We start from the raw sequence: 14,620 nt of genomic DNA on the forward strand, positions 1-14,620 counted from the left end.
CACTTGCAGATTTTCAAAGGAGGACATAATAAAGATCCAAAGCACATGTCATGTCAGCTCAGCGCACGGCTCTGAGCTCTACATGGAAGGAATGAGTGGATGTTGCTTCATCCGGGAAGTTGCTGCGATTATCATGGAACGAACACGATTGATTTTCTCTGGTCTTGTCCAGTTGTGGCTCTTCGGGCGACTTGGTTGATTGGATTTCAGAGAGCATTAGAAGCTTCATGCACAGGACATCAGGAGGTGTCATGTGCTATTTTCATACTGAAATAATTCAGCCTGTAATGGGCAGCCCAATGTCATATGTCATAACTTAGAATATGATTAAAAAGTTCATTTATTTCAGTTTGCAAAGTGAAACATACCATGTAGATTAATTGGAGTTTAAAGCCTTCCTTTGTGTTCGTTATGTTGATTTCCTACTTATAGTTAATGAAAACACAACATGAATGTCACATTAGATTATTACATCAAACCATTTTTTTTTCTTTTTTTTAAAGGCATATTTAATACAAAATGAAAAGTGTGTGTGATCCCCTCTTGTACTTTCAATCTTTGACTGTCTCTGTATTTGGCTGATGTATGAAACTGTAATGTCAGCAGAATCATTTTAGAAGATGGAAAATGTCAAAGATTTTCAAGATTGGAACAAATTTCTCAGACAAATGGAAATCAGCTGACTGGTCAAACTGTTCAGCCAACAAGAAATAACGTGATTTAGAGTCTGTGATGGAGCATGCGGGCGAGACACAGTATGAGCAAAAGTCTTCTTATGGAAGAGCCTGACCCTCTGATTGACTTCAGCAAGGTTTCAAATGCATTTATTCTGTGTTACTGAATGTTATTATTATTCAATTGAAGTCTTTCCGGAATTTACAAAGTTTGCTTTCAGTGATTATTAATTAATACAAACATTGAAAACAGAACAGGTGGCTTCTAGGCTAGTTTGATGCAGTTTTACGCTGCAATTTACTGTGTGATTTAATCTGCGGTCCAAGCAATAAGCCATATGTTTATCATATATCCTTTAAAGACTGAATCAGGTTTACAGTTGATAAACCAACAAAAACCATTAATTTGGAAACGGTATGGTCTTTGAAATGCTTGAAAATGTAGATTTTGAGGAGTATGGTTTGCAGTTCATTTGAGACAATATTTACTAGAAAGTCATGTAGCCCCAGCCAGTGATTTGGACTGTTTTTCTGACCACTTTTGCACAGAAACCATTTTTTATAAATATTTTTTGTCCGTTCTTCTTTGCCAAACAGCTCAAACCGAGTCAGTCAGTCGGTTCTGGGTCCAAACTGACTGGATTGTTCCTACACATGAATAAACTCTGATTTCAACTCTGACAACAAATCCAAACAAGATATACAGACATTTCTGTTTAACATTAAAAAAATGTAAAACAGCAACAAACACTCAAAAAAACACACACACACAAATGGAGGGTTTGAATATTTATGCCAGTCTTTAAATTGGAGGTATGCAAAACTCAACTCTCCTAATTTATTGCGTAACTTTTTACATTCATCAATTTAGAAAAAAAGTACTCAAGTCTAAACCAAGAAGCAATTCTAATCAAATTTAGACCGAACAAAGTATTGGGTAATAAATATTTAACTTCATTTATGTGTTTGTCTCTGGTGAAAGACTCTTTTATAACAAACCGTGACACTCTTACCATCATCCAGAAGGCTTTTGTTTATACCACCAATTCCTTGAATGTCTTTCTGTTGTTTTTTTTTTTTTTTTTTTAATTTTGTTTATCTTTTGTCCTCTTGGGCCCAAAAATATAAATGAATGAAAAAAGCAGTTTATGCTTTTGGGGGCCCAAACTTGCATAACTGAGGCGATGACTGAAGACGCTCAACTTTTCCATAAACTTAATGTTTGCACAGCATCACAGCCTGGCTCTGCTTTTAGCTGTTTTACCTTGGCCATCAAAAAGGATTAGACACAACCAGATTAGTTTAGGAATATTCCATTGTCCTCTGTGACTCAGATTAGATTCGATTCTTGGTATTTTGGCTGTTGATTTATGAGGAATTAACTTGATTGAAAGCAAAGGGATTCACAGAAATTGAACTACTTGGTTTTATGTGACTTTTTTGCTAGATATATTTAAAATATCACATGAAAACAGATATTTTTATTTTATTTTTTACTCACGTTTTACAGTGTTATTGTTACTGCAACAAATGCATGTAAATGATACGGGGACGCAGTTTGCCAAGCAGATGCCTCTAAAACAAGACTGAACGTACATATGAATATCTCCCAAGCGCTGCAAAGTGAGAGCTTGGGAAATCAGACGGGAGCATCTCCAAACCCATGACAGGCATTCATGTTAATTTGATCAGATGCTCCAAGACGCTGATGCTGTTATGTGAACCTCAGAACGGAGTTAATAAGTTGAATAATTAGAGTCACAACTCCGGTTAACTGGAAACGGCTGATGTTTTCTCCATTCAGAGCGGCGGCCTGACTGCTGAGGCCTGATGAGGCGTAATCCAATAAGAACTCGGTGGATGGGGGGGTCCGAGCGGCTCCCCCCCGCCATTCCCCCCGCATGTGCTCCCGCGTTACCTGGTCGCCTTGGGAGGTGCCCGATCCAAGCCGGGAGAGTGCGGCCCTGACCCGGCGGCCGAGGCCCCTTCGAGGCCCTGTCGCCATTTTTCCTGCAGTGGACGTGAAATTAGATTAGAAACCGTGACTGTCAGCCGGAGTTTTGAGATTATCTTGGCTGCGCTGTAAAAGCCGGTGAGGAAAAAAGGCAAGAAAATCACATTAGACATTATTTACAAAGTGGCAGGTTGTGTAAACATGCGAGGTTATATTTTAAGACGCCAGCCAGGCTCCTTGACTGACCCGTGTTTCAGATCTCGGATTAAGTAATCGCATCTTCTGTGTGAAAAGAAGATCAAGCTCACTTTCCTCTAGAAGGAGATCAGTCTGGCAAAAGGTAAAGGGAACCTGGTCTCAGAGGAGCAATGAGCAGATCACAGATTTTACTTTTACTTGGCTTTTGAATCCTGCAGGTTTCCATCCTTCAGGTCAGGATGTATTGTTGGTTTGCTCGCAGAAAGCTTGTCCAATGTCAACGTCTAGTGAAAGAGGCCACAGGAGGCTGTCTGTGTGTGTGTGTGTGTGTGTGTGTGTGTGTGTGTGTGTGTGTGTGTGTGTGTGTGTGTGTGTGTGTGTGTGTGTGTGTGTGTGTGTGTGTGTGCGTGTTTTATGTTTTGTTTCGGCTGTTCACATGCAAACATCATGACTGGCGATCAGCAAAGCCTAAAGAAGTTTATTGATTTAGGAAAAAATCTGAACCAGCTGACTGAGGACAGGAAACACAATTTAGACGTTTTCGCCCGTAATGTTTGCTGACCTGAGTTTGGGAACGGAGGTAAAAATCTATCAGTCACAAATCTAACTTCACTTGCTTGGTTGGAAATTATAATACACGCCTCCTTTGGGCATGACAGGTGGGTGTAAGGCGTATTTAAAATGTATGATTAGAAATAATGCACTTAACATCAGTTTAAAAGTTTCTTTGATTTATTGTACATAAAATGTTTGTTTCTAGAGGCTCTGAACTATTGCTACAAGTTTGTGTGGTTTCAATTTGAAAAATGTAGAAAATAAAACAATAAAAATATTCAGCTGTATTAAAATCTCAATATCTCAATTGCCTCCTTCAAGAAAACTCCCTGAAACCGAATGGCTTTTGTCACCATCTAGTGGTTATAGCCTGTTTTCTCTAGAAATATTTTCTTCCTTGGTTTTCAACATCTGCACTTCAGTTCAACTTTTTAGGCCTTCGCAGCGCTTGGCTGCAAATGTCTATTGTAATCATGTTGTTTCTTCTTCTTTTTATTCTTTCCTTGAAATGAATTGGCTTTTTCGGGGCTTTATCATATTCAAAAACTCACCAACGTTGGCGGACGCGTCAAGTCTGCGTGAAAATTACGTATTTTAAGGGCGTCGCAAAAATCGCAACAGAAACGGCTCCATGACGCCACCTGCCAACTTTCAAAATACCGACCGCATGGATCCTACTTTGTCTTAGCGACAGTAAGTTTGATACACTTGTTCGATTCATCGTTTAGTGCAACTCAAACAGGAAGTCGGCCATTCTGGATTGAAGTTCCGATTTTGACCCCATTTTTGCCGTTTACAGCCTTTGCATTTTGATCGAACTCCTCCTAGGGATTTTGATTGATCGGCTTCAAACTTGATCAAGTTGTTCATAAGGTGTGGCCGGTTTCCAGTTATCAAAACGGGGAGTTTTTGTGCCACAAGGGCATAAATCCCATCTCATTATTGAGGGGGACCACAAACAGGAACATTTCTTAAGAGCAATTTTGAGGGGGTCGGCGACGTTCCATTGAAATGTTATGTAAAATGTGGTTTGAAAAGTTTTTTTTAAAAACCGTCAAACCCTAAATGTTGCTGGACAGTTTACTGTGGCCACCCCTTAAGGTGTATCAATTTTATGGAAGAACAAGCCAAGAAAAAAAACACAAAATGGTTTCCAAACATTACAAGTGCACAGATTAACACAATGCAGTGCAGAATCATGAAGATGGTAGGATTGAAATTCACGCCAATCCCATCGTTTGGAAGCTGTAAAAAACTTGAGAGTTGTGTGGAGGCTCACCTTTCAGCAGGACAATGATCTGAAACACTGAAGCAGAGATCAAGATCAAATGATATCTATGTGAGAGAATGGCCTAGTCAAAGTGCAGACCTAAATCCGACAACGATTGAAGATTAATAATGACAAAGGCTCTGCTTCCAATTGCCTGAGATGTTTTACATGATCATTTAACTCTGCAAAAGCTAATAGAGATTTGCCTCAAAAGAGTTTAAGCAATAATCACATCAAGAGACGCACTTTTCAGATTTCAGTTGATAAGGGAGGGCTGGGGTGGAGAGTCAGGTGAATACTTTCTGGAGGCGCTCTCTCAGGACCGGGCGAGTGGAACAGGAGACGCCACAGAGAGATTCGTTGCTTTTGCTGTGGTTTCGAGGAGAATCCTCGAGCGGTGGCGGTTTTCATTCATGCTGCTCGTCTCTTTATAGGAACGACAACTGAAGCGTGTGTGTGAGCGGCAGCTGGTGAGTGACTCGGCAACAAAAGTCCCCTTCGAGCGTGACTCAGAATCACAGAGGGCGGTGGAAATTGCTAATCATTCAGACCCCCCCCCCCCCCCCCCGCCTCCCCCAACAAAAAGAAGTAAAGACGGAAAAGTTTTTCTTTGGAAATAACAAAATCACACTGCCTCCCACACACCCACGAAAACCTCGCTCCAGTTTTCAGCTTTTTGTTTCCGCACAGCTCTTCTGGACAGTTTTGTTTTCATTCAAGCAGAAGCCTCAATGTTAGAAGAGCAAATCTCTTATCTTGTCTCATCATGTAAGTCACACCCGTTGTGGAGATAGTGCATCTAAAACACTTCCTGTTTTCTATTCCTACACTGAAAAAACAAAAAATCTTACCATCACTGACATTTTAACCTATAATAAATCTCTTGTTCCACTGGCAGACTACTTCACTTATAGCTAGTGCTTTTGCATTAATGTGAAAGAGTGACTTTCTTCAAGCAATCTCCTATTGCTTGCTGAAAGTTTACTCATAGAAACTAGAGCAAAGATGCTCTGTAGGATTTTGTTTCTGGAGTGCAGGAACCGGCTCTGTTTTAACCTGCCAGGAAAGCTGAACAGAAACTGATTTTCTGCAAAAGTTCACGCACTTTCAGCCGATCAGAGGAATGCGGACGATCAACACCGGCTTCTCCCGCCGATAAAACCCTGGAGAGGCCGGCCTCCGCTTCACTCCGTCTCCATGTGACGCCGCAGGAATGCAGAAGGTTTTGTTTCTAAGGTGCATCGGTGCCGAGGGTTGACGTTTGCCTGAAGTCGTCTCGAGCCGCCGGAGCCGTCGCCACGCTCGCTGGACCTCTGCATGATTGGGATTGATTAGGGGGGTCACAAAGAGAACGAGCTGCGAGGCCTCGACAGAAAAATCACACCGGCGCAAGTAAGGGATGAAAGACATTGTCTTCATAGCGATTTCTACTAATATAGAGATGATTTTAAAGGCCTCTGCTGGAGTCCTTCTGAAGAATAAAATAAGAAAAAAATAGTTTTCTGTTTTTTAAAGACAACAAAACAGACTTCACTTGAGTTTCACTGTAAATAATTCAACGGCTTTGTCAGACAAGCTGGGTTGTTCTCAGTTTGTCCTTTTTTTTCTGTGCTGGAACTCGTTTGGCGAGTTTTGAGAAGTGTCCTGCAGGATCAAGAACGTCCATCTAAAGATGCCCTGATTACTTGGAGGCTCAAAGAAAATCTTATCTTTAAAAAACAGCCAATAGACGCTTCTTTCCACCAATGTGAAGGGATACAAATACAGTTGTCTGTTATGTTTTTTTATGACTGAGTGCAGCTTTTTTGGTTGAGAGTAGGAAGAAAAAAGCTATGCATGTTTGATAAAACGCCACAGGAAGTCATAACCCACTCAGGGAGAAAGAAAAATAGTCTAAAGTTGAGCTTTTTTCTTTTTTGCGCCCCCAAACAAAACTTTGCGCGGAAGGAAACAAACGCTGCACATCACTCTGATCCCTTCAGTGAAACATGGTGGTGGCAGCATCATTCTTTCTCCCACCCAGAGCTGTGAGTTAAAGTTGCAGCATGTGAATCTTTCGGCTCACGCGTATCGCTCCATATCAGCATGGTCTCTGTCAAAAACAGAGAAAAATGCTTCAAGAATCCACTTCCTCTCTTGTTATCAGCTTTAGATGAAGTAGAACGTTTATCGGCTGAAAGAGGGTTTTAGATCTTCTTGCAGGGCCAATAAAATCGGAGAAGTACGATAGGCCTTTAATCTGATACCCTAAAATAAAATTACCCAGAGAAGGAGCTGTCAGTCAACAGGAGTAATAGTTAAACTCTCTGTTTTGTTTTTTTTTAGAGCAGTTTGAGAATGTCCATCTAAACATGTAAAAGAAGGTGAAATGAAACCAAGATGGTGGGTAGATGGATGAAGTCCTGTAGAACTTGAAGACATGCTGAGGAGATGATTAAGCCTTTGATTCAGCCATTATGCGTCAGGACCACACCTGAAGTTACACAACCATCAAGGACAAGACGATGGACGGATCGGAGAGGTGCTGAGTGAAGGAGGACTGAACCCAAATACAAGCTGCTCTTTTCAAATTTGTATATTGTTTTATGAAATATACACATTTCCTTTTATTTCACATGATATCTCAATGAAACACGTTCAAGTGTGTGGTTGTAACATGGCAGATATGGAAGTGTTTAGACGGGGTATGGGAGGTTTTCTTAGCCTCTGTGCTTCATGTTAAACTATTGAATGGATCCAACAGTTTTCCTGTTGTTTCTTTTAGACATGAGAGACCGACTGGGACACCTGCAGGAGGCCCAGACTGACCCTGAAGGCTTCAGCGCCGTGGACCTGAACGGCCGCTCAGAGCACGAAGACTCCAACCCGGATCTGGACGGGATCTTGCAGCAGGCCCAGCGGATCCGTCTGGAGATCCAGCAGATCCAGAACGACATCGGCGAGCTGAAGGAAGTCAATTTCCAGACGTTAAACAAGACTTCCTTTCCCGATGTCACGAAGCGAGACGCCAACGCAATCGGGATGGACGTCAAGCGCAGAGGGGAAGCCGTGTTGCGGCAGCTGCACGCGATGAACGACCTCCGGGGTCAGCTGGAGGAGCAGCGGGGCTCCTCTGACCCCGCGGCCCGCGTCGCTCGGACCCAGTACCGCTACCTGAGCGCCGCGCTGCGGGAGGTCATGGTCAGCTACAACGAGGCCGAGATGAGCCACAGCGAGGCCTGCAGGCGCCACATCCAGCGGCAGATGGAGGTGGCGGGGAGAGAGGTCAGTGAGGCGGAGCTCGAGGAGATGATGGAGGGAGAGGAGCCGCGCGTGTTCAGCGTCCAGGTGGGGGGCCAGACCGCCCGCTCGGCCCTGGTGAGCATCGAGAGCAGGCACCGCGAGCTGCAGGAGCTGGAGAGGAGGATCGAGGGGATCCAGGAGCTCTTCTTGGACGTGGCCGTGCTGGTGGAGGAGCAGGGGGCCGGGGTGGAGAGCATCGAGAGGAACGTCCAGAACGCCGAGGTGACCGTCCAGGAGGCCACATTCAAGCTGGAGAGAGCCCTCGCGTCGGATAAAAACAACCCCTTCAAGAAGATGTTCTGCGGCTGTTTTCCGTGTTACAAAACAATGCCCTGATTGGCGTTGAGGAAAGAACGGCTCTGGTCGTGTCGGCGCTAATTTTGCACACAGAAAAGATAAGCAGCATGTCCAAAAGCCCAGATGATAGGAAGTATAAGAACAAACTTCTGTGTCAGACACCAAAGAATGATACTGAAAATCTACTCCCACAATGCATGCATAAATAATAAGAGACGTTTTACCAACTTCTTCAAAATCATGGTTTTAAAGCTATGTTGCAGAGCCTGGATGCTGTTGTCTAGGCTTTGCAAGCTTCTCATATTTAAAGTTAATTTTTGTGTTGTTATAGTTATCTATTTAAACAAATATATGAAGCAAGAGAATGTGCAGCTGTTACTCAGGAACCAGATGGTTGTCGAGTCAAAGACATGAAGATGTTTTGCTGTAAAATTTGCATATAAACCTCTGGAGAAAAAGAAAGAAAAAAGACCTTATGCAGGTGCTGTTTGAAGTTGGTAATAGTATTCAAATCAACTCAATTACATTTAAAAAAAACTTGGTTTATCCCAAATGAAAATGAAATGTAACTCAAAATCATCCAAGCGTCGTTAAACAGTAGTGACCTCTGTTGCGTTTGCAAACCTGCCTCGAGTAGCACAGCTCGGTAGGAAAGGGACAAAACCAAAACAGCAAGAAATACTGAGGAAACGTCAGCCTCTGAATACGAAGACATTTTTAATTCTGAAAGACAAACAAGCGCTTGCTGTAAATGTAAATTATCAGAATCTGTGGAGGAAATATTTCTACTTGTTTTTATGTGGGACACTTTGTTCTATTTGAGCTAATATTAATGTTGTGCCGCTTTCAATTTCCATGCCTTTGACACTAATACTTTTATGCAAAGATATGACGTATGTTGCAATGAAAAACACTATGATTAGCTAAGCAGATCAATAAATAAAATTTTTTTAAAAAAGATACAAGAAATTTGCTTCGATTTCTGTCATTTCTGTTTCTGCTGTTTAGCGTCACGTTTAAATATCCTATTGCGAAAAAGTAGCGGCTTACGGTCCGAAAAACACGGCAATTTTATTTCAAATGTGTATTTAACCTTATGAGTATTTATATCTCGCCACATTCATGTTGACCTCTGATCCCCGTTTGGGCCGGTTGACTCTTCTGCAGTGTGAGCGACTAAGAACCAAAATAACTCTGAGTGACTTCCTGATTATTTATTGGAGTCACAGTTCCTTCTTAGAGATGATCACTTTCAGGCCTCAGTTTGCAGAAAACGTCTCCCACTGATGCCTCGTTGGTGTGAAACACGATCCAGTGTCATACAGCTCCTTTCCGGTACAAACAGCCGAAACTACAACGATGGTGAAAGGCTGAAGTGACGAGAAGAGACTGATGTTTTGTATCTTTCACATGGTAAACATGTTGTGAATGATGGTATTTGCTGGTCTGTGCTTCCTTCCCACACCATTTCAATGCCAGTTTTATCCACTTAATTAACAAACCATTTGGCACTCATACACAAGTTTTAAGTGCATTTCTTGTGTAGTTAAGTGTTTTCATTGATTATTGGGACTGAAAAAAAACTATAAAAGTTTAAAATCTTACAAATTGTTCATTTCAAGCTCATTTTGAGCATTTATTATCAATCCTATTTGCACTGGTGCAGCCTGTGCATGACTGGCTGATCTCCAGCTTCCTCCAAAAGTCCCAACTGCTTGACTCCCAGGTTAACCGGTTGCTCCAAATTACCCTTTCATGTCAGTGTATCTCTGTGTTGCCCTTTGGTTGCTGCCTAATTACCTCATAATAGGTGTGGAGCACAAAGGGAGACTCCCACCTGATTTCTTTATGTCTGCATTTGTTCACACCTCAGTGGGAAGGTCGCTCGGTTAGCTTACTGAGGTCAAAACTCTAACATTGAGTAAGTAATGTTTCACCTCCTGTGTAAGAGCTGCAATTTTAGTTGGTTAACTCAAATTGTTTAAATCAAGAAGCTGCTTGAAGTCTCCTGTTTGATACTGGGGTGTGGCTGTAATTCAGCTTGGTGACAGAAAATGGGTATGTATTATTATTATTATTATTATTATTTAATTGCATCCATGCAGTTCAATAAGACAAAAAAGACAACTATTTATATATAGAAAGTGCTGGCAATTTATTTTGATTTATTCATTTGTTTTAGGAACCATTTGGACTGAACTCCCCCTGCTGGCAGGCCCCAGCACTTCCCTTCCCATTGTGATACTTTACATTTTAATTGTCTTGTAAAACATGGAACAATAAAATGTAACTTTTTTTTTCTTTTGGGTGGAATAAATTCTTGTATTCAGGCGATCTAGTTCCTCGGGCGCATTTCCCAAGGATGGGTTGTTGGCACCCTCTGGTTACCCTGCTTTAAGGGGCAGAGTATCAGATCCACACCTTCCCGCTGCCACAGCTGGATTTACCAAAAAAAAAAAAAAAAAACTGCACCTCCCAAATGAGCGCCGCATCTTCTTCCTGCACCGGGCGGCGGTGATGAGGCGTGACCTTCCGCGTTGGCTCGCGGCACCTCGGTCCGCCACGCGCTGCGTGTTGAAACTCACATTTGGAACCGAGTCAAAAAGAGGAAATGAGTCTCTCGTCGCTCGCTCCTTGCGCCTCTGTGAGTTTAGTCCCGTAGCGCCGCAGGAGGGAAACGCTTCAAGGTACGAGCCGTGTTTTATTTTAAAAGATATCTTCCTGTAATGTGTTATTTCGTGTCTGCGGAGTGATGCGGTGAGTCAGGTTGACTCCGCCAGCTTTTCTCCATCAGTCTGACCAAAACAAAAAACAACAACAAAACAACAAGAACGCCTTCTGGGTTCGAGTTGTAACTTTTTTTGAGTGTAAAATACAAGTTTTAGTGGCTCATTTATCAGTGAATGTTAATAGCGGATTCACTGCACGAGCCTGAGAATAAATGCGCATCATCACGTCTGAGGAAGTAAGTCAAGTTTCCTTCCTAGAAAACCTGAAGAAAAACATCTGAAGGTTAAATGTATACATATATATATGAACTTTCTAAAAATAGTTTGTTCAGAATGGCCTCAACTTTTTACAGAAGTATTTGGAAAAATCTAGGTCAGTTTTGTCTTCAAATTTCTTGTGAGATTATAGTTGAAATGTAAATAAGTTTAATATCAATACCCTCCAAAATGAGTTTTTAGAGCGCAGCCTTCATAGAATGTGAAACTATTGAATTTGTATATTGTTTTATGAAATATACACATTTCCTTTTATTTCACATGATATTTTCGTGCTTTGAACTCCTTTTTGTCTGAAATGTGCTGGACAAATAAACCTGATTGGTTGTTTTGGTCTTTTTGATCTTCAGCTGGTTTTTCTGCATTGGTTGACTGTGACTTTTTCCCATCAGAGGAGAATTTCTTCCTCAAGTCAGTCGATTCCTTTTCGTTCACCAGAATCTCCTTGAGGTTTTCAATGAACCTTTCCGCCTACCTCCCAACAAGTTCTCTTTTCTTGTCGGTCTTACACACAAATTTATTTTCGCTCTTCCTGTTTTCAGCTCTTTCATAATTATGACACTAAAAAGGCAGCTGGCTGAAACTGTTGCTCAGAGGGATCCAAGGCTATTAGTACCTGATATTTACTCTACCTGACCAAAAATGAAAGCCAAACCTTTCCACCGTTTTGAGGGTGAAATTCTGCTGCCTGCAGCTGTTGAAATGGTGACTGCTTGCCACTTTACTGACTGACCTACATTTAACAATTGTGGCCCAGCTTGTGTTTAGGAAGGCTTTGATCAGATAATTCACAAGAGAAGAAGAAAAAAAAAACAACGACATTAAACCTGCTTCTGTTGCCCCTTTTCTGGTAGACATTCGATCAACACATTCGGTATTACAGTAGCTGTAAGATGTTATTTCCCCAAAGATGTTGGCTGAGCTTCTTGCTCCCCCCATGCAGGTAAAATGAAAGACCGACTGTGCGATCTGCAGAGCTTCCCCGCAGAGGAGGAGAATGGCCCCAATGGTATCCACAGCAACGAGGACGAGGAGCTGCTGGAGCAGCACGCCGTCGTCTTCCAGGGCGAGGACGTGATGGACAGCATCTACAAAGACGCCCAGATGATGAGGAAGGAGATGCTGCTCCTCAAGTTGGACGTGAAGCGCATGGGGAAGCAGAACACGCGCTTCCTCACGTCGGTGAGGAGGTTTAGCAGCATCAAGCGGGACGCCAACGCGCTCGGCAGGGACATCAAGGCACGGGGGGAGGCCATCTACGCCCGGCTGGAGAAGATGGGGAAGCTGAGCAAGGAGCTGGAAGAAGAGCATGGCCCCACGTCGGCCGTGGCTCGCATGGTGCGCTCGCAGTACGTGTCCCTGACCAGCGCCTTCCATGAAGCCATATCCGAGTTCAACGAGGCCGAAATGATCCAGAGGGAGAACTGCAAAAACCGCATCCAGAGGCAAGCGGAGATCATGGGCAAGGAGGTGAGCAGGGAGCAGATAGACGAGATGATCGAGACGGGGAAGTGCAACATCTTCGCGGATAATCTCCTCCAGGAGGGCAGGACTGCCAGGTCGGCTCTGAACGAGATAGAGAACAGGCACAAGGAGCTGCTGGAGCTGGAGAGCCGCATCAGGGACATCCACGAACTCTTCTTTCAGCTGGCGCTGCTGGTGGAGGAGCAGGGCTCTATGCTGGACAACATAGAGGCCAACGTTGGCGCGACTCAGGACTACGTCGCTAAAGCGACGGTTCAGATCAAGAAGGCAGTGAAATATAAGAGAAACAATCCGTGCAAGAAGCTTTTCTGCTGCTGCTTCCCTTGCTGCAAATGAGACTTCTTTAGCAAAACGATTCCTTTATCTGTATCTACAGAACTGACTCCAGGCATAAGCAAAGTCTTCAAATTTGTGTCTACTTTTAAGTGAGCTTTAAGATTAGAGGGCACTAAATCAGCTGCTGCCCCAGGATCCTCCAGAATCGTGGGCCGGCCATGTACCTGTGTCTATTTAATTTGAAGTGTTGCACTGCAGTGTCCAGCAACAGTACCTTGACATCACAGTTGTTTGTTCTTTTTTTTTTTTTACAGTGTTAAGAAGAAGGAAGAGTCACTTCAAACCACACACTCATATGCAAAACTGAGACAGTGTAATTTGGATGTTACATTTCCTGATTGTTACTTTGATTATATTTTCATCAGCGCCCTTTGACCTGCTGTAAAGACATAAATCTGAAGCTCTGTCATTTTTTTTGCAGTGTAAGATATTTAATGTAACTTTCTTTTTCTTTTTTTTTTTTTTTAAGTGAGATTAAATGCCTTTGAGTGGTTTTGCCAGCGCGAGTATGAAGCTAGAAATAAAAGTGGTCCTGGTTCCTGCTGCAGCTGCTGTTGTTCAACAGGTCTTTAGAAATACATTAAGGCCTCTAATTAAGGGAAGATTTGTTTACATGCTTTATGAATCTAAAGCCTGGCCAACCTACTTCGCCTACAGGCCTTTTGTTGTCTTACTCGACTGAGAGCTCCCGCAGTTTCAGATGAAACGGCATTATCTTAAGTCAACAGTACACAACAGGAGCCAGTGACGTGAGCCGTCAGCTTTTCTCATGACCTGAATCGATGTGGACGTGTTTGCTTAGGCTGAGCAACAGCAACAATAGAACGGGGAGCGGATCAGAAGGCTCTCCGTCCGTGCAGCGTGAGAGCCGAGGCGAAAATGTGCGACGCGCCATCTCCCACAGGAGGTGTCAGCTGGCAGCGTGAAGGTGAGTCAGATGGCCGTGGTTGTCGTGGGCGTTTTTCGAACTGCAACGTTGCCACTCAATGTTGAAATGAGTCTGCAATGATTGCACTTCCTCCACCAGCAGCATCGCTGTGGTTGACATGTCTGCTGGGGTGGAGTGGGGGCTTACAGGCAGCGTGACCGGCTCTGTGCGAGGCGTTGCACCAAGACTTTCACAGAGTTGTTGCCCGTCGGCCTCACACGGCTGCTCGCGTTTTTGTTGTGGCTGGCTGCAGACCCCAGCCTGGCAGAGGCTTAGCTGTAGGAGATTAGATTGGATGGGCTCAATCCTTGTGGGTTTCCAGCCCCCACGTTTGATGGGAAGTGTGGCTGTTTGAGAGCTATCGCCTGTACATGTAGGCCGGGAAACTCGAGAAGAAATTCCTTTAAAATATTTAAATATGACAAATAAAGACTTTTCATACAGGCTTGAAAGTTTATATTGGTAATCTTGGAACGTCATTAAATCACCTGTCAATTTTAACCTTATTGATCAAATATTTGTATGATGCTGTCTGGTCTTAACACAGACAAAATGGTATCAAAACTACAAGACACCAGGACTCATTAAACACCTTCAGTTCAGAATAAGTTGTGTGAATTTGGTGCCATCTAGCTG

At 43.1% G+C, this 14,620-nt stretch overlaps 2 protein-coding genes across 2 annotated transcripts; both read left to right on the forward strand.

The window, feature by feature from the left end:
* The first annotated feature begins 5,883 nt into the window (after positions 1 to 5,883).
* On the forward strand, positions 5,884 to 9,199 carry LOC129377341 (syntaxin-11-like). The gene is made up of 2 exons (XM_055057224.1): positions 5,884 to 6,043; positions 7,416 to 9,199. The coding sequence occupies exon 2, from the start codon at positions 7,418 to 7,420 to the stop codon at positions 8,267 to 8,269; it is 852 nt and encodes a 283-aa protein (XP_054913199.1). The 5' UTR covers positions 5,884 to 6,043; positions 7,416 to 7,417; the 3' UTR covers positions 8,270 to 9,199.
* Positions 9,200 to 10,782: 1,583 nt separating this feature from the next.
* stx11a (syntaxin 11a) lies at positions 10,783 to 14,409 on the forward strand. The gene is made up of 2 exons (XM_055057228.1): positions 10,783 to 10,917; positions 12,179 to 14,409. The coding sequence occupies exon 2, from the start codon at positions 12,184 to 12,186 to the stop codon at positions 13,054 to 13,056; it is 873 nt and encodes a 290-aa protein (XP_054913203.1). The 5' UTR covers positions 10,783 to 10,917; positions 12,179 to 12,183; the 3' UTR covers positions 13,057 to 14,409.
* The last annotated feature ends 211 nt before the right edge of the window (positions 14,410 to 14,620 follow it).

The sequence above is a fragment of the Poeciliopsis prolifica genome, unplaced genomic scaffold, assembly GCF_027474105.1.
Source record: "Poeciliopsis prolifica strain line A6 unplaced genomic scaffold, Auburn_PproV2 SCAFFOLD047, whole genome shotgun sequence".
NCBI classification, from domain to species: Eukaryota; Metazoa; Chordata; class Actinopteri; order Cyprinodontiformes; family Poeciliidae; genus Poeciliopsis; species Poeciliopsis prolifica.